General features: G+C 37.0%; 1 protein-coding gene and 1 pseudogene across 1 annotated transcript; one reads left to right on the top strand and one right to left on the bottom strand.

Moving 5' to 3' along the window:
• Positions 1 to 591: 591 nt before the first annotated feature.
• Positions 592 to 11469, bottom strand: LOC114310359 (Protein kinase superfamily protein). Its single transcript, XM_028256335.2, has 2 exons — positions 10689 to 11469; positions 592 to 1585 (listed from the first exon to the last, which is right to left on the bottom strand). The coding sequence occupies exons 1-2, from the start codon at positions 11270 to 11272 to the stop codon at positions 790 to 792; spliced, it is 1380 nt and encodes a 459-aa protein (XP_028112136.2). The 5' UTR covers positions 11273 to 11469; the 3' UTR covers positions 592 to 789.
• Positions 5801 to 6621, top strand: LOC145807866 (trihelix transcription factor GT-1 pseudogene; annotated as a pseudogene).
• Positions 11470 to 24119: the final 12650 nt, after the last annotated feature.

Genomic DNA, 24119 nt, shown 5'->3' with positions numbered 1-24119 from the left:
TTTGCTAAGGAGCCAAGGTAAGTGTTAAAAAAAAAAAAAATTTAAAAAATTTATTGAAAATTGATAATTACTTAGATATGGGTGAGGAAAAAATTAGTGAGAAAAATTAATTAATCTACATACTTGTCTCCATAATTTATAAAAATTTAGGTTTATGATTTTCATAATTGTAGAAACAATTAATGACATTTACATATTGAATCAATAAGTTAATGGAATTGATGCTATTATGTAATATGTAAAATAATTGAGATGATGTTATATATATTGTAGGAATAATTGTAAAAAATAAACGTAGAAAAGTCATTATATACTGATTGTAAAAATATTCATAAATTAAAAGGGCAGGTGAAATTTTTATAAAGAATAAAAATAAAAATAAAAATTGGGGAGCCACCTCTTACTTGGAATGGATCGATTAAATATTTTATAGAGAGCCTAGTATTGAACACCTAACTTTTGTCACCCATGATTCAAATTGAGATATGCAAATTCATGATATTTAAAATAAATCATTGAATCAACAACACCTACATCCTTATGATTCACACCTATAAATGCAAAATCATTTTATGTAAATATGGTTGGTTGTTTCATGTAATCTATTTCTGTGACTTAAATATTATTGAATTGAGAATTTACACAGTAAGAAGGCATTTTCACCAACCCAAAATGACTCATGAATCAAAATTAAGTTCCAAAAACGGAGAAGAAAAATCAAAATGCAACTATTAACCCCACCAATTGTATAAACTGTTAATGAGGTTTTTGTAAATGCCCTATTTAACACTAGTAATATTCCACCGGGGTGTCCGGGCAACTTTCATCAGAGACAACATCGCGTTTAAATGGTGGAGGAACGAAGGGTGGGGATGTACATCTCAAGAGAGCCCAATTGACCCCTTGGAAGAATGGATGGTGCTTGATTGCCGACGCACCCATTGTGGACCCCATTCGCCTGTCCGGATCCTTAACCAACAGCTGTGATATGAGGTCCTTGGCGTTGGCCGGGATGGTGGGCTCTTTAGGGAATTCTAGCGCTCGAGCAACAATATTAGCTAGGGTTAGCTCATTGTCCAACCCTTTAAAAGGTGTCACACCATACAATAATTCAAACATAAATATCCCTAGTGTCCACCAATCCACTGCACTACCATGGCCCTCCCCGGACACAATCTCCGGTGCCAGGTACTCGTGGGTCCCGACAAATGACATCGACCGGATGTCCATCGGCTCAGCCACGAACTGAGGCCCACCGTGGTGGCCTGGCTTCTTCTTGCGCTTGCGCTTAGGATGGAAGCATGACACGGCAGGGACAATGCAATTGGGAAGAATGCATGACGTAGACGTGAAAGCCGGTGGGTCCAACATGTACTCACTTGGCGGGGGTGGAGCAAGGGGGTTTTGACGGGAGAAAATTTGAGGCGTCGATGTAGAGGAATCGCATTTCAACGAGAGGTCAAAATCGGTGAGCATGATGTGGCCATCCGATCGGACCAACACATTTTCAGGCTTGAGATCACGGTAGACAATGCCCATCATGTGAACATATTCTAGTGCTACCACTACCTCTGATGCATAAAACCTGGAGAAAAAAAACACATGATTAAAGATCAATACTGACTAATAGACTTGTATTATTAATCAAGTAGAGCCACAACGATCCAAAAATCAATACAGAATGATGGAGTTGTCTTGATCAAAAGACCCAATAAGATTGAGCAAAAGACCCATCATTCCACCACTATGTATGGTTTAGCAGGATACAGATGCTCCAATAAGATTTTAAAAAATATAATAAAAAAGCTCAAATGCCTCCTTCACTAGTGCATGAAAATAATTGAGAACCATTGTCACATGATGAGGCATGGGGTCCTCCGCTTAGGGCTATTGCCCATTGATAATGTACTCTAAAAACCAGATTATAATATATTGGCTTCTTTCTTTTATTTATTAATAATATAATATTATTATAGAAGCAGCTATATACTCATCAATACAATAGCTGCATTATTAAAATGCTCAACCAACTTTAGGCAATACACATGACCTTTACTAGTTAAAGAACATAGAAGTATTATTTGATAATTAGTAATGCTATTCATATATCTTTATAAAAAAATCAACAAAATAAAATTTAATTAGTGAGAAATAATTAGGTATGTTCAACTGGCCATGTAGCCATGTGCTTGTCTAATAACAGGGCACACAACTAACTTTTGTGAATAATTTGACGAACGACGATCATGTACCTCTCGCAATAGGAGGGCACATTATTTGTCCTGCAAGTCGGATTTATATATCTAAGGGCAAATTACCAACACCCCCTCCAAGTTTGACTAAAATATGAATTCTCTCCTGAAATTTGGAAAATTACAAATTGCCCTTTGAGTTTATATTTGCATAACAACTGAAGGTGTAATTTGTTATGCAAATATAAATCTCATGGGGCAATTTATTATGCAAATATAAATCTTAGAGAGCGAGATGTAATTTCTTAAACCTCAAGAGGGAATCCGTATTTTAGTCAAACCTCGAGGGGAGTGTTGGTAATTTGCCCTATATATAAATCATGTGATATTTATTTATTTATTTATTTTTGTATGTGTAAATAACATTATTGTGTAGAAATAGATAGGAGAGAGAGAGTATCTTGGTTAGAAAAGCCGTATATGTGATGAGTGGAGAGGGAACTTTAAATAGTTTATTTCATGGGGATGCCTAGAGCCCCTCCTTATAGCAACTACCCATCCCATGCAAAGTGAAAGGAGAAGAGAATCAGGGTTATAGCCCATCTGCCCCCCATATTTTGGCATATTCTCACTTATCTTTCGCTTTTTCTTTGTCCTTCCACCTTTATTTATTTTTATTTTTTTAAAGTCTTAATTCCACTACAAAGGATTTTTTTGTGTCTGTCACTGATTTTTTTGCCAACAGTTTATATCACTGTTGAACAAAATACTTGCAATTGTCCTTTTGTATTGAAGACAAATAAAGTAGAGAAAGACCATATCATGTCATATTAATTGTGACATAAAGTTTTAAAAGTAAAATAGTCCAGTTATGCTATCTCTAGTCCTTCATTAAATATGTGATTAAATTCAAATTTGATAAACAATGCCTAAAATTTGAGCTCCCATCCTTTCATCAAATTAATATCAAATATAAGGAGAGTTACTTTTTCCATTAAATCAAGAGAGTTTTATCTTTTCATCAAATTTGTAGGTGACTGTAACGTCCTCCAAGATATCCTCTCGGACAACTAGTTTTAAGACGAATCAGATAAAAATTTACTCTAGATTGGATGACTGGCCGAATGGCCACCCAAATTTGATGAAACTATTAGAGTGTATTATATCAAATCAAATTTTTTATCAAAATTTTACTTAAATTTAATGAAGCATTGGAGATACTATTATATCCATATTTTTTTTTACAACATTTCTTAGTACCTACTCACAATGAAAGTGGCCCCATATCATATGATGATGTAGGGTCCTTGAGTAGATGGTAAAAAATGTTGTAAAAAAGTGTGATTGTACTCTTACTCAAAATAAAAAGCTACTGATATGTAGCATTTCTCTTTTATTACCAAATTTTTTTCAAAAACCAAAACTACCATTATATGTTAAAAAATATATGTATTATTGATTGATATTGATATTCTGATATTAATGTTTATTACAAATGGAGAGGGGCTCCTTATATAGGAGAAAATACAAACCTTACAAACAATGGACAATGATGGCTCATGATGGAAAGTGAAGCACTAGCACCTAAAGGCACCGAAAGGGAGGCACACTATCTACTAAGGGAGGCACACTATCTACTAATATATTATATATTCTAACAGCCCCCCGCAAACTCAAGGAGGAGAGAAACTAACCAACTTGAGTTTGGAGAGAGTAACAAAACAAAAAATACATAAAAATAAACAAGAAAATACATAAAAATAAATAAATAAAAAAAGATAGGAGACACTGTATGGTCGTGTCAAACCGTTGGTGAAGACTCTGAAAGATGGTGCCATAACGTGGTAGAGGACACTGGATGGGTGTGCCATAACGGTGTAGAGGACACTGGATGGTGGTGTCATAACATGTAGAGGACACTGTATGGTGGTGTCATAACGTGGTAGAGGACACTGTATGGTGGTGTCATAACGTAGTAGAGGACACTGTAGGCTAACCGGAATCAATGTCGGGACAGTTTATGGGGTCATGTCGGACCGTTGGAAAAGTTGCACCCTCAAAAGGTGTGCCCAATTTTTCAAAAGGCGTGCCATCAAAAGGCGTGCCCACTTTATCAAAAGATGTGCCATGAAAAGGCGTGCCAATTTGTCGGGCGGCAAGAGGCGCGCGATGCGCGTGGCTGGCCCTGGCTATTTAAAACAAGGTTGAGGCGAAGGCTGTGCATACGAGTCTGAAACCTCTGAACGCTCGGAGAGCTTGTCTCTGCAAATCTTGAAACACCCGGAAACCAACCCTTCTCTGAAACACTTAGCAACTCAAAAACATGGCCTCTTCTTCCCGTCCAGCTACCCAGAACCTGCTCACGCTCTTTCCAGAACTGAACGAGCCCACAAGAGAAATAACTGGTGCGGTGGCCAGTGAACCGCAACCAAACACCGCTGGTTTTGCTCCACTGAACTTTCCGATGCGGTCGGTGGAGCAAAAAATGGCGATGCAAACTGATATTGAGGCTAATCAGTATACTCTGAAGTCATGCGTGGAAACCATGACGGCGGTCACAAATTTGTCGAACCGGCTGCAGAGTAGGACAAATGAGGTGCATCATTTAAATGCCCAGCTGGCTCTGCTCCAACGCATGTATAAGGATGCGCGAGCAGAGATAAGCGTGCTAAAAGCAGAAAATAAGGAACTGAAGCGGAAAGCCACTGTGATGTTCCGATTTGGAGGTCCGCCATATGCTGTAGTGGAGGAGCAGGCAGGAGGCAACTTGCTTAGTGGCCTAGGAAGTACGGAGGCAACACCGGCAAGGGCCGCCCAAGACGGAGGCAAGAAGAAAAGACCGGCGGCAGAGTAGAGAAGAAGAATCCCACCTGTGGATGTGGTTGTGCGTTTGTATTTTTGTTTTGTTTTTTTTTTTTTTTTTTTTTTTTTTTGGTTGATGTGTAAAAGTGTGACCGGGGTTGATCCCGTAAAAAAAAAAATGACAAGTGTGTGGAATGAAAACCAAGATGGTTGTTTTTTTTTTTTTTTGGTGGAATATATAAAAAAAAAATAATAACAAGAAAAAAAAAATGGATGCTCACGAACGAGGTGTAGAATAAGAAAATATTGATGAAAAAAAAAAAATAAATAAATAAAATAAAATAAAAGTTGGGATAAGAAAAATATAATATAATAAAAAATATAGAAATACATATATATTAAAAGAAAAGAAAAATATGAAATAACGTGGATGTGTGATAGATGAGAAAAGGAGGGGGACAAAACTGATAAAGTGGAGAGAGAGAGACGAGGGTCAAGTCCCGGTGCCTCTGAATTTATTTTATTCTCTTCCTCAGATGGAACCGGCATGGGAAGAGATGAAGTGTGGGAAAAAAAAAAAGTAAAAGGAAAAATAATAAAATAAAGAAATGGAGTGGGTGTGGCGTATGATAATATAGTATAATGGTGGGAAAGATGTGTAATGAGGCGGTGGGGGAGGAATATTAGGCTTTGGTGAAACTCTGTCAGTAGGTGGAGGGTGTGATCGGAAAGAAGGTGAAGACCCGAAGAGGGTGGAGGCCGGGAAGGAGACCAAGCTCCGTTGGGAGGTAGCCGGCGACGTATGATCTGGGTTCTACAGTCGGCGAGTTCCACTGATCGGAGCAATATCATGGAAGGGTCGGATCTCGGCGAAGATGAGAAAAAAAAAAAGGTTTGATCGATCGGCGACTATGTGTACTGATAAGTGGAGGAACTTGTTGAAGGAATTCAAGAAGGCAAAGCACCAAGATAGGAGCAGTGCTTCCGCTAAGGAGCTTGAGGAGTTGCTTCGAGATAGGAGCAAGAATGGCCCCTACAAGAGCCCCAGCTCTTCGAAAGTCGATTTGTAGATTCAATTTTCGGATAAAGGCCTGGAGGATGGCAATATCCCATTTGGACCAGTAGAAGCTGGTGGCCAGTCAACGGTCAACCTCGAAAGACCTTTGGATCATGATGGTGATCCTCTTGCCATTACTGCTGCTGATGCAGTTGCAGCCAGTGGAGTACCCCCTTGGAACTGGAGAGAAACCCCGGTAAATGGAGGTGAGGGCCACTCTGCCTATGGTGGGAGGGTCAGAACAGTCAAGTGGGGTGAGCACATTAGAAGGATTGGTATTGATGGAACTGCAGATGCAATCAAGGAGGCAATCAGGTCTGCTTTTCACTTACGAACTAAACGGGCATTTTGCTTGGAAGATGAGGATAATGTAATTCGGAGTCGGGGTATGTGTAGAGGTCCGGCGGGCGGCCAAGGCGAGGCTGCCGCCCGCCGGTGAAGCAGAATGATCAGGTTCTTAACCTTGCTCTGATACCATGTTAAAAAATATATGTATTATTGATTGATATTGATATTCTGATATTAATGTTTATTACAAATGGAGAGGGGCTCCTTATATAGGAGAAAATACAAACCTTACAAACAATGGACAATGATGGCTCATGATGGAAAGTGAAGCACTAGCACCTAAAGGCACCGAAAGGGAGGCACACTATCTACTAAGGGAGGCACACTATCTACTAATATATTATATATTCTAACATTATAGACCATTTGAGTCAATTATTGAACATAATTTATATAGGTAGTTTAACAACAGAAATAACTTTTTATACTATAATTAATATTCAATAACATATCCAACATGCAAACATAAACTAGATATGTCAAATTCACTTCAAAAAAAAAAAAAAAAGTAGAAGAAAAAGAACCAACAAATTAAAAGAAAAACCCAATGTCCATACACAAGTTAAATATATAATGGAAAAGTCTGGTAATCCAGACTTACCCACCCAGAATTTTTTGGGTGGGTGATTGTATGGTAAAAATTAATTTGTATAGTGTGGAATCCATATAGGGTGTGATGGATATTAATTTATGGATAATTTACGAGTTGATAAGGATAAGTTTGTAATATTACTCATATATAATTATTTTTCTTGGAGTTTGTTATAAAACACCTCTTTTCACCGCTCTCACTACACTTTTGTTTGTATATCTAAATTTCTAATTTTTCCTTTTAATCATTTCTTTGAGGAATTCAAAATGTTCGAAGGGTAAATTTATCTTTTTGTATAATACTACAAAAAGGGAAGTAAGAATATTTTGCAGCAAAAGAAATAGATTTGTAAATAAGGAATATAAAATAAATTACAAATGGAAAATTAACTGCAAATCATTAAATTTGGAAATAAAGAATATAAGATGAATTGTAAATAGAAAACTAATAGCGAATCAGCAAAGTGGGAGATGCAATTATCTGTAAAAAATTTATTGATTTGTAATTAGTTTAACACTTTTCTCACTTACTTGATAGTTTCACATTTGGAAATAATACGAGCAATAGAGAAATCAAAAAAGAGGGGCCAAAAGGTAATAAGAATAAATCAAGGGCCAATCAAAAAAAAATAAGGTATCCTTAAATATAGAAAAAAAAAACAACAATGATTCATCCCACTAAAAACATCACCACTAATAGCACTAATGCATTAAAAAAAAAAAAATACAACTCCAAGACTAAAACATCACATCATTAATGGCGGGACCCACTGCCACCTAATTAGTGGGAGCACTAATTAGTGTTCCCAAGCATTTTTCAAAAAAAAATCCCAGAATTCCCGCAAAAGTTAATGCCCCTAACGGAAAACCACGTCTGTTGGATTTCGGACGTCTTCTTCGGATATTGCGGGTCAGACTACAAATTTCCCGAAATGTCGAAAAGACAAATCAGCTAAAAGACAAAAATGCCCTCACCAATTTATGGCCTAGTATTCCGTGTTTAGAAATAACTAAATAAACAATACTTTTGCTTTTTATAAAAATAAATAAATAAAGGCTAATAAATCTGTCTGTTTGGGATTTGCTTTTTTTTTTATTTTATAAAAAGGAAAAGCTTTTTATTAAATTTTTGAAAAGATTAAAGAATTCTACCATGCCTCCACAAGTACTCCACGATAATATCATAATTTTTCACCAATCAAGGTTTCAAAAGCCCCAAATAACATCTTTAGCGCGCAAAAAAAAAAAAAAAGAAATTTTTTTTATCAATTACCAAATATTCCACTCAAGAATTAATTACGTAAGGTGAGATTTATTTTCAAAATAAACTCTTTTATAATTGTGTTTAATCTTAATCTTTTATTATATTATGATTGTTGTGTAATGTTTATAACATTATGGTTTCACATAATTTCATATTAAAATGATCCATAATGACACGCGAAGTCTTATTTGGTAGTCTAGAACTATTATGCCGCACTTATTACTTGACCCTTATTAAATTATCTCTTAAAATTTTAATAAAAAAATATTGAATCTTACAATTTTAATTAATAATATTAAATTAGGACATCAGAACTTGCTCCAAGATCTATACATAATTTTTCATGACACATGATAAACACGGTAAATCAGCAATCAACCAACCGTTTCATCAAAGCAATCAATGGCTTGACCAATGGTGATTATGGCATATAGTCAAAAAAAAAAAAAAAAAAAATATATGTTAATTGGATACTAAGGCCTCGTTTGACAAGTGATTTTTTTAGTCAAAAAGTCATCAAAAAAATTAAAAAGTCAATAATCCATACCAAAAAGTCAAAGATTCTCTTTTCTCTTTATTTTTTGCACATCTTTTCGTAAAAAACTAAAAAGTCATCTCAAATATATTAGTTTTTTTTAGCTCATATTTTAGCCAAATAGTCAAAAAATTACTAAATTAACCTGTTCCCAAACGAGGCCTAAGTTATACTACATTCTACAAATTATAAATATATATATTTCTATTATTTGTTAAATACCTAACATAAATATAATAAATATTACCGAAAAAATCAATCACAATAATAAAATATACTGCTCCACATATATTTATCTGTGTATAAAAATTACTCCACACAGCCGAACAGTGTCATGCAGACACGGACCACGCAGGTTTTGGGCCAGCTTTCCTAAAAAAAAAGGCTCGTGGATAGTTGACTATTTGGCATTATTGTAATTTAAATGAAGAAGACGCCCTTTACTATAACAGTGAGTGTGACCCCCAGTACGTGCTTGGTCGTGCTTGCAAGATTTTGGACTCATTACCATGTGACAGTCAATACGTGTCTTAATATTATTGGATGCCAGTAGAAAATAAAGGCGTAGACCTCGACCTTACGTGGACACGAACACGTGCAATTGCGACTCCACCCAACAAAACTTTTCACTTTACTTTTTCTTTTTTGAAAATGTTTACGACTAAAAAAAAAAAATAAAGAAAAAAAAGAAAACCTCTCATAATTATAATCACAATAACATAATATCATATGTTTTAATTTTGTTTAACTACATTATTATAAATAAATTTTAAAATATTAAGTTTTAACATTTTTTTTTACTGTGACCCAAGAAACAGTCTCTGAAGAAAATGAGACGGTGTACGACACACGCAGTAAATCGATCACTTGACACAATTTTCAGAGACAACATGAGGAGATGATAACCTTGTGAGTCCCACTCCTGCCAAGGTGGTTACGCCCACCTTACCACCTTATTGGATGGTCACAAGCAGCGCCACATAAATTATAATCGATGAAAGAAGGTTAAATTTTTGTAATTTTATATTAAATAATCAAAAAATAAAAACATATATATATATATATATAGTGATTTGTAATTAAAGACTTGTTTAAGAATAAATTATTTTAATAATTTTTTATTAAAAAATATTTAAAAAATAAAAAAATAATATAATAATATATAATGACTTTTTAACTAACGTATGTATATCTCACGAACCAATAATTTTTCCTTTCACCACCACGCTACATCACTGTCATCAGCTGTGTCTCAATGGTGATGAAGAACGTACACCTCGACACACCCAATCAATTCCGTATCCGTTTCACTATAATATACCCACTTTTTTAGACGGAATAATATAGGAGAAATATCCCACTCGTTTGTCAAAATATTATAGGGTTAAAATATCTATAAAAAATTTAAAAATTAAATATCATATCTAAATTATAATTATTTTAATTTTTTTTTTATAAAATTAAAAAAAAACAAAAAATCATTCTTAAATGAAACTTTTAACTCCAAGTTAAAATAGTTAAAACATCAATTTATATCCCAAAGGAATACATAATACATGACTTATTTTAAAATGTGTATTACAAAAATATTTTTTATTTTTGTAATTTATAATAAAATTACAAAAATAAAAAATAAAAAAATACTATTATTATAAAATTTTATAGTTATAACAATTTTTAATTCAAAAATATTTTGATAAAAAAATTCATCACATTATCGAATAAATGCATAATTTTATTTTAAATCTATTATAAAAATTTAACACAAAAGTGAATAGCATAAAATAAAAAATAACAAAGTGCCCAGACGGAAGGAGTAAATTTGTATGTATGTATGTGTGGAAGTGGAAGTGGAAGTGGAAGTGGAAGAGTGTGAGTGAGAAGAGCTAACGTGCGCACCTGACGGCGGATTCGGGGTAGCGTTTACAGGGCTGACGCTGGCGGAGGACATGGAGGTCGCCGCCGGGGCAGAACTCAGTGAGTAGGCAGGACCACTTTGGCGATTCCAACGTCGCGTAGAGCGTTGGCAAGAACGGATGGTCCAACATTTCCAAAATTTCCTTTTCTGTCCTCGCTCTTCCTTCTTTATTACGGCTCGCTAGTTCCTTCTTGTCCATCACCTTCGCTGCGAACACTGCTTCTCCGTTGATGGCTCCGCACTTGAGCTCAGCCAAGTAGACCGAGCCGATGTCGCCGGAGCCGAGGCGGTGGATGAATCGGAGGTCGGGGAGGGAGATTTGGCCCGAGGAGGATTCGGATCTGGCGCGGCGGATTGCGTCCCAGCAGGGATTGCCGGAGGGAGTGTGGGGCTTTGCGGCTGCGGCGGCGATGGCGGGGCCGAGGTGGCTGACGGAGGAGGAAGCGGCAGTCCAGGTTGTCTCGGAGCCGGAGCTGGTGCTGCGGTGGATGTCGGTGGCGGTGGTGGTGGAGTTGAAACTCATGCTCTGTAAGTCGTCGGCGAGGTCGTCGAGCCATGGTTCCATTGTTGTGATGTGATGTATTTTAGAGAGAGATAAAGAGAGAGAGAAGAGAGAAGGGAGAGTGTGAGTTGTGTTTTTGAAGCAGATTGGAAGATGAGATGAGAGAGGGGGTCCTTGGGAGGAGGGAAGTTTTTAAGTGCTGGGCTAGAATGGTGGGAGGCCCAAATTCATGAAAATGAAATTGGGAAGACTTATGGACCACTAAGCTGTTAATTTTCAGTATGACACGTTAATACACGATAAATGCCAGTTTATTAGAGTTTATTAATTTTTTATTACGAACTCAATTATAACATGATTACAAAATACAAAAAATAAGTTAATGTAGAGTCTGTTTGTTTTTGACGTTTTACTCCTTTTCTGTTATTTGGTTGAACAAAAAGAAAGTAAAATATTTTAAAAAAAATATTTTTGTATCATTTTTCATATAATGACTTACTTCTAAAAATTTCGTAAGTCAACTCTTACTTGCTACTTTTTTAACACATTTAGCCTTTTCAAATAAATTTTTTAACTCAACAAAAAGTCATAAATTACACTTTATTAAATCAAAATTTCTCTTTTAGATAATAAAATGTTTTTTGTTCCAAGTGTCAACCAAATGCCAAAAAATAAAAACAAAAACATTTTTTTGTATAAAATCAATTTATAAAATATTTTACGTTGAAACAAATGGAGCCTTTGTGTCAAATTCTCATAACACTAAATTAGACAAATAACTCGCTTGATATATGATTAATTGAGTATTTTCATGCTATTTTTATTAAGGCAAACCATGAAATTCCTTAGGTAAACCCTATTCAATTGATATATAATAGAATCTGGGGTTCATATAGTCTTTTAATTTTTATTTGAGATAATTTGAGATTTACATTTATTATTTTGAAAGCAATTTGTAAACATTTACTGTGTTTAGTAAAGTTTTGTAAATATGATTTGAGGATATGAATTGTATTTTGAGTTTGTGGGTTTTAGAATTATGATTTGAGTGTAGAAAATTTGTTTGGTTATGAGTTTTGAAAAGAATTTTAAATTGAGTAGAGAATTTTTGATCTGACATGTGATATTTGATACAAAAATTAACAACTCATAACCAAACACACAACTCAAAATTTTATATAAAACTCATCAAAATAATTTAAAAAATTCGAAAAATATTTTTTATTTAACATATAAAACATAACATGTGTCAATTTATTATTTTTTTTTTTAAAAAAAAAAATATCCATTGGCGAGGACGTCTTGTGGGACATCCGGGAGGTCGATCGGGGGACATCCGGGTGACAGAGTTTTCAAAGCAAAGCGTCGAATTGATTTTTAAAAACTATAAACAAACACGCAACTCAAAAACACACCTGGAATCACATTTCCAGAACACAACCAAACATAACCTTAGTTTTTAAAAATTTAAAAAGTACATATAAAATTGAGTTGAAATTAAATATTTCTATAGATAAACAATCAGATACAATATTTAAAAATTTTGGATTAATAATTCCTGATCAAGTTAAAATATTGTATGTTTGTGGTGTTGAAAAATAATTGAATTACTTATGAAATAATCTCATGCGCAATAGCAATTCCAAGACAATGGACTGTCGAATAAGAATAACACAAGATCCAAAAACAAAAGCATAAAATTGGATATATTTTACAGTTATGTAATGAATTTATAATTATAGAATCAACTCGATCATTAGTCTCATATATTTTCTAGATTCATATTTATGAGCTCACTTATTTTTATCGTGTTTTCATTTAGATTCTCTTTATTATATGACTAAAATTGAAAGAAAAAAATTACATTTCAATGGTATGTTTTAAAAATATTATTTTAGCTTGATGGAAAAAAATTATGAATTTGTACAGTTTTTCACTAATATGACAATAATTTTCATAATTTCTATTGAAATGATATTTTCCAAAATGAAAATTTCCAATCTAATGGATATTGTAACACATCACTAAAAGGAAAATGCATGAGACCCCCAGTGGGGTATTGGGGGTCCCTTCTGATTGGTCCAAAAAACTGTTTTTTTTTTTTTTTTTGGTTTTCAGCCACAAGCAGCCCCCCACGTGGAGGTGGGGGTGCTGGGGGTGCCCTGGAGCTGGGGGTCTCCAGCATTTCCCTCACTAAAAATCCGAATCTTTGACTTATATTATTCGTTAAGTATTTATGAGTTTCACAATCATTGATCTTGTTATGGATATTTCCATAAGGAAAAAGCTTCCTACCCCCAGCTGGGGGTGACACCCAGTGAGGTGTCACCCGGGGGTTGGAAGGAAAAAACAGTTTTTTTTTTTTTTTTTTTTTTTTTTTTTTTTGATTTTCGACCAGTGGGGGCGCGCCACGTCACTGGGGGCGCCACCCCCACTGGGTGTAGGGAGCATTGTTGTTTCCATAATCTAGATGGATCCGTGTGAGTCTGTCTTAGGATTCAACCAATTGTCTTCATTGGGGAGTATTATCAAAAATCAAATGATTTTCTACTATAATTTCTGATAGGAAATAAGTTAATTTTCCACTTTAGTATCTTGTTGCTATTTTTTTAAATGATATGGTTTCTCAATTAATCAAGAATATGATTTTCGAAAAATATTCATGATTTGAAGACCCAATACAATAAAAATAGCCCAATGAAACAATGTTGCCTAAGCAATCATATATGCAGAGGGCACACATGTAATTGTGGGGTTTTGCAAATTTTATTTTATTTTATTTTTGTCTTCTTCAAAATCATGATATCAAGAAAAAACAAGTGAGGCAAGTTTTGAAAATTGAAATTTCAATAAGAGTACACAAATAACCTCTTTTATTATTTAGTTAAAGTAATTGAACAAAAATCTTTTAAACCAGAAAAATTAAAACCTAGTAAACCAAATTATCTAGTATCATGAACTTTATGAAATACAAACCCAACTTAGTCTAACCTAATAAAATTAACCTCTATAAAAAATAAATATAAATAAAAATAAAAACCCCTTAATAAAATTAACCAAAGAATGCTAATGCAATGCATTTTTACACTTACTTAAAAAAATATACATCAATTTTTTTTTCTTCATATCTTGAGTCTCCAACCTTTGAATATTGAAATACAATAAAATATTTCAATATTCAAGACTACACTAAATTAAAAGTAAATTCTATCAATAAGAATAACACATCTGTTGCTTATATTCTTGAGTCAAACTTATGACGTAGATTAGGACATGTGAATTTTAATGTTTTGCGTTGATATAAATTATATACCAAAGTTTGAAATTGATCTTAATCACAAATGTGAGATTTGTGTAGAAGCAAAACTAACTAAGGCTCCACATAAATCGATTGAAAGAAAAATCAAACCTCTAGAATTAATTCATACTAATATGTGTAATCTTAAATTTGTTCAAACTAGAGGAGGCAAGAAGTGTTTCATAACATTTATCGATGATTGCACAATATATTGTTATGTATACTTGCTTAGAAGTAAAGATGAAGCCTTAGAAATGTTTAAACTTTACAAAACTGAAGTTGAAAATCAACTTGGTAAAACCATTAAAATGGTTAGAAGTGATAAGGGTGGTGAATATGATGCACCATTAAATGAATTTTATGCACAACATGACATTATTCACCAAACTACAGCACCATATTCTCCACAGCAAAATGAAATTGCTGAAAGGAAGAATAGAACCCTTAAAGAAATGATAAATGTCATGTTATTATGTTCTTAACAGAATACCCCACAAGAAAACCAATAGCACTTCTTATGAATTATGGAAAGGTCGACCACCTTCCTACAAATACTTAAAAGTGTAGAAGTGTTTGGCAAAATGTCACGACCCAAACCCGGCCCTATGGGTTTAGCACCGTAACCGGCCAGTAATCCGAGATTACCGAAGGCCTGCAGAACAGTAATACAGTAAAACAGAGTACAGGGCCTGGCGGAAGCCAATACAGTAAATAAATAGTGTCCATTGAGCTGTGACAGTCTATATGCAAAAAGGCTTTTCATACATTTATACATAAACAGTACAGAACAGTATACACAATATTTACAATCATTCAGACTAGGGACTCAACCCTATGTAACAGTACAGTAACACTCGGTCTATACAGAACAGTAAAACAGTACAGAAGGGGGAAAAACAAACAAAACACCCCCAAGCCATAGCATGGCAACTCGGAACCTCGCAGTGAGGCACAAAGGCTGGCTTGACAAAACTGGAGTAACCCTGACGCCTCTAGCTGCGGTCTGGTGCCTGAACACCTACATATATATATGAGCAGTGAGCTAAAGCCCAGTGAATAACATAAAGCGTAAAGAGGTTTAGAATGAATGTCCTTACAGTAATGAAAACAGTTCAATTCAATCAGTATTTCAGTCGTTCAGTACAGTAAACAGTCATATGTGGTACATCCATTAGCATAACAGTAACAGTAGGTCTTGAAAGACCGAACGGTAATGATGGCCATCAGTCAGTAAACAGTAGTGGTTCCACGAGGGAACCGACAGAGATCTCTGTGACAGTAACAGTAACAGTAAACAGTAGGTACTAAGGATGCCACAGTACAGTTCAGAAATAAAGGACATACATTCATTCAGTAATACCAGTTCAGTAAACAGTTCAGAAAACAGTACAGTTCAGTTGTTCAGAAAATAATCATTTGTGAACATATCTTTACACAATTGTTACTCACAGAGTTCTGGGCTACAGTATGCTAGAGCGTGTCTCCCCAGTCGCCAACCCTACACAGTTAACAGATTGAACACACACTAAGCTACACAGTTGGGAAATATCATAACTTAATCCCTAATTTGCCTTGGTGTGTTCTACAACGATATCCTCATCTAAATGTCTTAAACTAGGCCTAAGAATGCCTAGGATGGGATGAGGATGCAAAGATACACTTAGAAAACATTTCGCAAACTTTGCTGAAAATAGGGGCTTCGCTCGAGCGAGACTTTCTCCGCTCGAGCGTAAGTCCAAAATCAAAGGCTTCGCTCGAGCGAGTAATCCTTCGCTCGAGCGGTCTGCAAAACAGTAAAAATACTGGATGCTGTGATTTTACGCGCGATGGTCGCTCGAGCGGAGCCCTGGACAAAGGTTCTCGCTCGAGCGGGGAATCCTTCGCTCGAGCGAGGAAGCCAAATATGGAATTTCCAGATCTGCCTCCCAAGCTCAAACCAAGCATTCAACCACTCCAAACTCGACCTCTTGGGCCCAAATTCTGGAAAACATAACTAAATTCAATGTATAACAAGTTTCAAAACTCAATTTATGAATTCAAGCCCCAAAGGTGAGTCAATTAAAACCATATTCAACCCATTTTCAAGAACATTCAAACATGCATGAATGAGTTTTAAACCAAATTGAAGCTCCAAAGCTTGCTCAAATGAGCTCATTTCTTTCCAAAACCAGATGAAAACATGGTCTATAACAACAATATGAGCATGCATGTACTAATGTCCATGTAATCAACCTTAAAATGCAACAAAACTAACATGCATGCAAGAGATGAGCTTCAATCCACCATTAATGAACCAAATCATGACTTAGCTCTACAAATGAGGCATGAATCATGCAAGAACTAGCTCAAACACATCAATAAAGGTTGAGTTCTCTTACCTAGAGCCTCAATTACAAGTGTAGGACCACAAAGCAACAATCAACCTTCAATTCTCTAAGTTGTTTAAGCCAAATCTCAAGAACCACACAAACTCTCACTCTCTCTTCCTCAAGGTCGGCTAGAACAAGAGATATGGCTGTTGGGAATGTTCTTCAAGTGTGTACATACAAGGCTCAAGTATGTGTATTGAGTGGGCCACTCATGTGGCAAAATGGTAAATATGACAAACTCTTTAATTAGCTTAATTTAATCTAATTTAATCATACCTAATCAATTTTCAGATAATTGTACTATAAAATCACATAAATTATGAGGGTCATAAAACACTAATCGGTTTCGGGTTCGGCCGCCGATAAGGCCTTCAATTAACAGTTTAAAACATATAAACATGAACAGATAATCAGACAATCAAACAGATAGAATGCAATTAACTAACATATACTCAGTCAATTCAGTTTCAATTTCAGTCAGTCAGTTCAGTACTTTAATCAGTTCAATTATTAGTCAGTTATCAGTCATTATCAGTTCCGTTTAGCAGTAATCGGTGGTTATCGGTAATCGATCAGTCACTAATCAGTAAACAGTATGAGGGTTGTTACAGTCTCCCCTCCTTATAAAGAGTTTAGTCCTCTAAACTCGAGTTACCTTCATTCTGGAAGAAAACAGGATTCAGTGGAAACAGTTCAGGATATCGTTTGGCCATGTCATCTTCCCTTTCCCAAGTGGCATACACGCCACCGTGGTTTTGCCAGTCAACTTTCACTAACGGGATCTCTTTGTTCCTCAGTTTCTTGATTCGTCGGTTTACAATCTGTATAGGCCGTTCCTCGTAAGTGTAGTCATCACCCAACACTATCCGAGTAGGCTCAATCACATGGAAGGGATCCCGGAGGTAATCTCTTAACATAGAAATTTGGAAGACGTTATGCATATGCTCCATTTCAGGAGGAAGCGCAACTTGATACGCCACCGGATTGATTTTCTCAATGATCTCATATGGTCCGACGTATCTCGGTGCTAACTTGCCTTTGACTCCAAAACGAGTCTGGCCTTTCATTGGTGTCACTTTCACAAAAACGTGATCACCCACTTCATACTCTCTGTCCCGTCTTCTGACATCTGCATAACTTTTCTGTCTACTCTGTGCAGTTTTCAGTCTTTGCTGTATCAGTTTCACTTTTTCAATTGTTTCATACACAATCTCGGGTCCAAGCAAAGGCCCATCTCCAACTTCTGCCCAGCAGATTGGAGATCTACATTTTCTGCCATACAATGCCTCAAAAGGCGCCATTCCAATACTCGAATGGTAGCTGTTGTTGTAGGCGAATTCAACTAATGGCAGATGACTTTCCCAGTCTCCCTGAAAATTAAGGACACACATTCTCAGTAAATCCTCCAGAGTTTGGATGGTCCTTTCTGATTGGCCATCTGTCTGAGGATGATAGGCACTACTCAGTCTCAATTCAGTATCCAATGCAGTCTGTAGACTTTGCCAAAACCTCGATGTAAACTTCGAATCCCTGTCAGAAACAATAGACACAGGCACTCCATGCAGTCTTACAATTTCATCAATATAGATAACAGCCAATTTGTCCGCATTATAGATTGTCTTGACAGGTAAGAAGTGAGCAGATTTGGTTAGTCTATCAACAATAACCCAAATTGAATCCATACCTTTTCTGGAGCGAGGTAATCCAACGATAAAATCCATCGTGATATGCTCCCATTTCCACTCTGGTATGGGTAGGGGTTGCAATAGTCCGGCAGGTCGTTGATGTTCAGCTTTGACCTGTTGGCAATGAAGACATTTGGATACAAAATCAGCAATTTCTTTCTTCATTCCCGGCCACCAGAAATTCTGTTTCAGATCTTGGTACATTTTCGTATTCCCCGGATGGATAGACAATTTCGAATTGTGGCCTTCTTGCAGAACTCTTCTTTTCAGTTCAGTATCATTTGGTACACACAGTCTTTCTTGAAATTTCAGTACATTATTCTCAAATTTGAATCCCGGTCTCTGTTTGGATTCTCTTTCCTCGATGATCTTCTTCAAGAAATCATCCAGTTGCTGTTTTTCTTTAACCTCTTCAATCAGTGCCGGTTGAGCAGAAATAGCAGCTAAGATTCCACCTTGTTCTCTCAAAATAATTTCAATTTCAGATTTTTCAAGGTCACAAAGCAACTCTTTCTGTCCTGTAAGCAAACAGGCTAAATTTCCAATCGATTTCCGGCTCAATGCATCGGCAACGGTATTGGCTTTTCCCGGGTGGTACAATATCTGTAGGTCATAGTCTTTAATCAGTTCCAGCCATCTCCGCTGTCTCATATTCAGTTCTTTCTGTGTGAAGAAATACTTTAAACTCTTGTGGTCGGTGTATACTTCACATGTCACCCCATACAGATAGTGACGCCAAATTTTCAGTGCAAACACCACTGCAGCAAGTTCCAGGTCATGGGTCGGGTAGCTCTTTTCATGTGGTCTCAGTTGTCGGGAAGCATAAGCAATAACTCTCCCATTCTGCATTAAAACACACCCCAGACCCTTATGAGAAGCATCACTAAATACAGTATAACCATCCGTACCTGAAGGTAAGGTAAGAACCGGTGCAGTCACTAATTGAGTTTTCAACTCCTGAAAAGCAGATTCTCTTTGGTCAGTCCAGTCAAATGATGTCCCCTTCTGAGTTAACTGAGTCAATGGTAGGGCAATTTTGGAGAAATCTTTGACAAATCTTCTGTAATATCCAGCCAGTCCCAAAAAGCTTCGGACTTCAGTCACATTGGTCGGTCTAGGCCAGTTCACTACAGCTTCAATTTTCTGCGGATCAACAGAAATTCCATTTTTGCTAACAACATGCCCCAGAAACATAACATGGTCAAGCCAAAATTCACATTTAGACAGCTTAGCATACAGTTTCTGTTCTCTTAAGGTTTGTAGGGCAAGTCTCAGATGATGTTCATGCTGTTCTATGCTTTTGGAGTAAATCAATATGTCATCGATAAATACAACAATAAAGTCATCAAGGTACGGTTTAAAAATTCTGTTCATGAGGTCCATAAAGGCAGCAGGGGCATTCGTGACTCCAAAAGGCATAACCAAAAATTCATAATGTCCATACCTCGTTCTAAAAGCAGTTTTATCAATGTCTTCCGGTTTAACCTTCAGTTGATGATATCCCGATCGGAGATCGATTTTAGAAAACACTTGGGCACCCTGTAACTGATCAAATAAATCATCAATACGCGGTAATGGGTATTTATTCTTTACAGTTACCTTATTCAGCTCACGGTAGTCAATGCACAGTCTCAGTGAGCCATCTTTCTTCTTGACAAACAAAACAGGAGCACCCCATGGCGAAGTGCTAGGTCTGATGAACTTTTTGTCTAACAGTTCTTGCAATTGCACCTTTAGTTCTTTCAGTTCAGTTGGAGCCATTCGGTAAGGAGCTTTAGAAACTGGTTGTGTTCCGGGAATCACATCAACGGTAAATTCAATCTCCCTGTCAGTCAAATCTCCTGGAAGATTATCTGGAAAAACATCTGGAAATTCTCTGACTATAGGAATACAATTCACATCAGTTTTAACACTATCATCAGTAGACACAGTCAGTACAGAACACAGATATCCTTTACACCCCTTTCTAATTAATTTAACGGCTTTCACTGACGAAATCAAATACGGAGGAGGTACTACTCCACTCCCATTAAACACAAATTCAGGCAGACCAGGTGGATGAAAAACAACTTGCTTGGTCACACAGTCAATAGTGGCATGATATTTTTGTAACCAATCCATCCCCAATATTACGTCAAAATGATCAATGTTCAATGGCAGTAAATCAATAAACAGATGCATATCCCCAACAATGATTTCACATGCGGGGTACATATAAGCACATGTCATAGATCCCCATATGGGTGATGATACGGCTAGCAGATAGTTCATGGGTTCTAAGGGTCTATTCAATTTCCGTGAGAAAGCATGCGATACATAAGAATGTGTAGACCCCGAATCAATCAGTACATATGCATTTTGAGTACAGATAGAGAGAATACCTGACACAACGGTCTCGGTATTCTGCACATCTCCCGGTACTAGTGCGAACACTCGGCCTTGCCTCATAGGCTCTTTCCCGGTAGCTCTAGGGTTAGGCTTTGGTGCTACAGTTGATGCTGCTGCGCTTGGTGCAGCTTTACTACTGGCTTGTGGAGGAGAGGGGCAGTCCTTAACCATGTGGCCCACCTTGCCACACCTGTAACAAGCTCCAGATATTCTGTAGCAGACCCCCTTGTGCTTCTTGCCACACTCAGGACAGGGTGGTATGAACCCACTCCCTTGGCTGGGGCTAGTTGTCGACCCCGTATTCTGTTTCTTGTTGGCTGGGTTGTGCTTGCCTTTCTTGAATTTGAAACCCTGCCTTTTTCCATGCCATTCAGCTGTTGGTGTTTCAGATTGCTTCACCGCTGCAATGTTCGACTCGGCCATCAATGCCCGGTCGAGAACACCCACAAAAGTCGGTAATTTCAAAACATTTATCCGGTCAAGTATTGCCACATTAAGGCCACCTTCAAATTTTCTGGCCTTCTTATATTCAGTATCCACCATGTGCGGCGCATAACGGGCAAGTTCAGTAAATTTTGTTTCGTACTCTGCAACGGACATTGTGCCCTGCTTCAGCTGTTCAAATTCAGTCACTTTTCTATCCCTGACACACTGAGGGAAGTACTTTTCAAAGAAGGACTCCTTGAACTGAGCCCAAGTCATAACAGTATTTGTATCACGGATCAACATCCACCACCTTCTAGCTTCTTCTTGTAAGGTGAAGGTAGCTAACAGTACTTTGTTCGCTTCTGAGCACGGAAACACTTCGAATAATTTCTCTGTTTCCAGAACCCAAGCTTCAGCTTTTAACGGTTCACGGCCTCCCTGAAAGGATGGCGGTTTCATCTTGCTGAATTTATGGGTGAGAGCAATAATATCCCCATCATCCACATTCGCATTAGGTTCCGGCTGTACCGGAGGAGGAGGAGGAGGTGGGGGCTGTTGGTTCTGTTGTTGTTCCAGTCTAGCAGTTATCAGTTCTATCATTCTTTCCATTCTTTCCATTCTTGCCTCAGTAGATGAGGACTCAGGTTCATTTGCATTGTCCATTTCACTATAAGCAGTTATAACAGTTTTAAACATAAGCAGTCATTTGTTTACCAGTTTAACACATTAGCAGATATTCAGTCATAACATAACCACACACTTATCATGCTCATGAGATGCCCTAATCACTTTTCTAGGACACTCTATAGCTCATTTGGACACGTGTGTGCGGTATAACTCGTGGTAAGTATCGCTCTGATACCACTCTGTCACGACCCAAACCCGGCCCCATGGGTTTAGCACCGTAACCGGCCAGTACTCCGAGATTACCGAAGGCCTGCAGAACAGTAATACAGTAAAACAGAGTACAGGGCCTGGCGGAAGCCAATACAGTAAATAAATAGTGTCCATTGAGCTGTGACAGTCTGTATGCAAAAAGGCTTTTCATACATTTATACATAAACAGTACAGAACAGTATACACAATATTTACAATCATTCAGACTAGGGACTCAACCCTATGTAACAGTACAGTAACACTCGGTCTATACAGAACAGTAAAACAGTACAGAAGGGAGAAAAACAAACAAAACACCCCCAAGCCATAGCATGGCAACGCGGAACCTCGCAGTGAGGCACAAAGGCTGGCTTGACAAAACTGGAGTAACCCTGACGCCTCTAGCTGCGGTCTGGTGCCTGAACACCTACATATATATATGAGCAGTGAGCTAAAGCCCAGTGAATAACATAAAGCGTAAAGAGGTTTAGAATGAATGTCCTTACAGTAATGAAAACAGTTCAATTCAATCAGTATTTCAGTCGTTCAGTACAGTAAACAGTCATATGTGGTACATCCATTAGCATAACAGTAACAGTAGGTCTTGAAAGACCGAACGGTAATGATGGCCATCAGTCAGTAAACAGTAGTGGTTCCACGAGGGAACCGACAGAGATCTCTGTGACAGTAACAGTAACAGTAAACAGTAGGTACTAAGGATGCCACAGTACAGTTCAGAAATAAAGGACATACATTCATTCAGTAATACCAGTTCAGTAAACAGTTCAGAAAACAGTACAGTTCAGTTGTTCAGAAAATAATCATTTGTGAACATATCTTTACACAATTGTTACTCACAGAGTTCTGGGCTACAGTATGCTAGAGCGTGTCTCCCCAGTCGCCAACCCTACACAGTTAACAGATTGAACACACACTAAGCTACACAGTTGGGAAATATCATAACTTAATCCCTAATTTGCCTTGGTGTGTTCTACAACGATATCCTCATCTAAATGTCTTAAACTAGGCCTAAGAATGCCTAGGATGGGATGAGGATGCAAAGATACACTTAGAAAACATTTCGCAAACTTTGCTGAAAATAGGGGCTTCGCTCGAGCGAGACTTTCTCCGCTCGAGCGTAAGTCCAAAATCAAAGGCTTCGCTCGAGCGAGTAATCCTTCGCTCGAGCGGTCTGCAAAACAGTAAAAATACTGGATGCTGTGATTTTACGCGCGATGGTCGCTCGAGCGGAGCCCTGGACAAAGGTTCTCGCTCGAGCGGGGAATCCTTCGCTCGAGCGGGGAATCCTTCGCTCGAGCGAGGAAGCCAAATCTGGAATTTCCAGATCTGCCTCCCAAGCTCAAACCAAGCATTCAACCACTCCAAACTCGACCTCTTGGGCCCAAATTCTGGAAAACATAACTAAATTCAATGTATAACAAGTTTCAAAGCTCAATTTATGAATTCAAGCCCCAAAGGTGAGTCAATTAAAACCATATTCAACCCATTTTCAAGAACAACATTCAAACATGCATGAATGAGTTTTAAACCAAATTGAAGCTCCAAAGCTTGCTCAAATGAGCTCATTTCTTTCCAAAACCAGATGAAAACATGGTCTATAACAACAATATGAGCATGCATGTACTAATGTCCATGTAATCAACCTTAAAATGCAACAAAACTAACATGCATGCAAGAGATGAGCTTCAATCCACCATTAATGAACCAAATCATGACTTAGCTCTACAAATGAGGCATGAATCATGCAAGAACTAGCTCAAACACATCAATAAAGGTTGAGTTCTCTTACCTAGAGCCTCAATTACAAGTGTAGGACCACAAAGCAACAATCAACCTTCAATTCTCTA

Source organism: Camellia sinensis, chromosome 14 (genome assembly GCF_055761805.1).
Source record: "Camellia sinensis isolate YWXY chromosome 14, ASM5576180v1, whole genome shotgun sequence".
Lineage (NCBI taxonomy): Eukaryota > Viridiplantae > Streptophyta > Magnoliopsida > Ericales > Theaceae > Camellia > Camellia sinensis.
This window is presented reverse-complemented; position numbering and strand designations above follow the sequence as displayed.

What these genes read in the sequence shown, in the direction of transcription:
- LOC114310359 (XM_028256335.2), bottom strand. Translation starts at nt 11,272, where the DNA reads ATGGAACCATGGCTCGACGACCTCGCCGACGACTTACAGAGCATGAGT. An exon ending in TACCCCGAATCCGCCGTCAG is followed by an intron (nt 1,586 to 10,688) that starts GTGCGCACGTTA and finishes TTTTTTCTCCAG; the next exon opens with GTTTTATGCATCAGAGGTAG.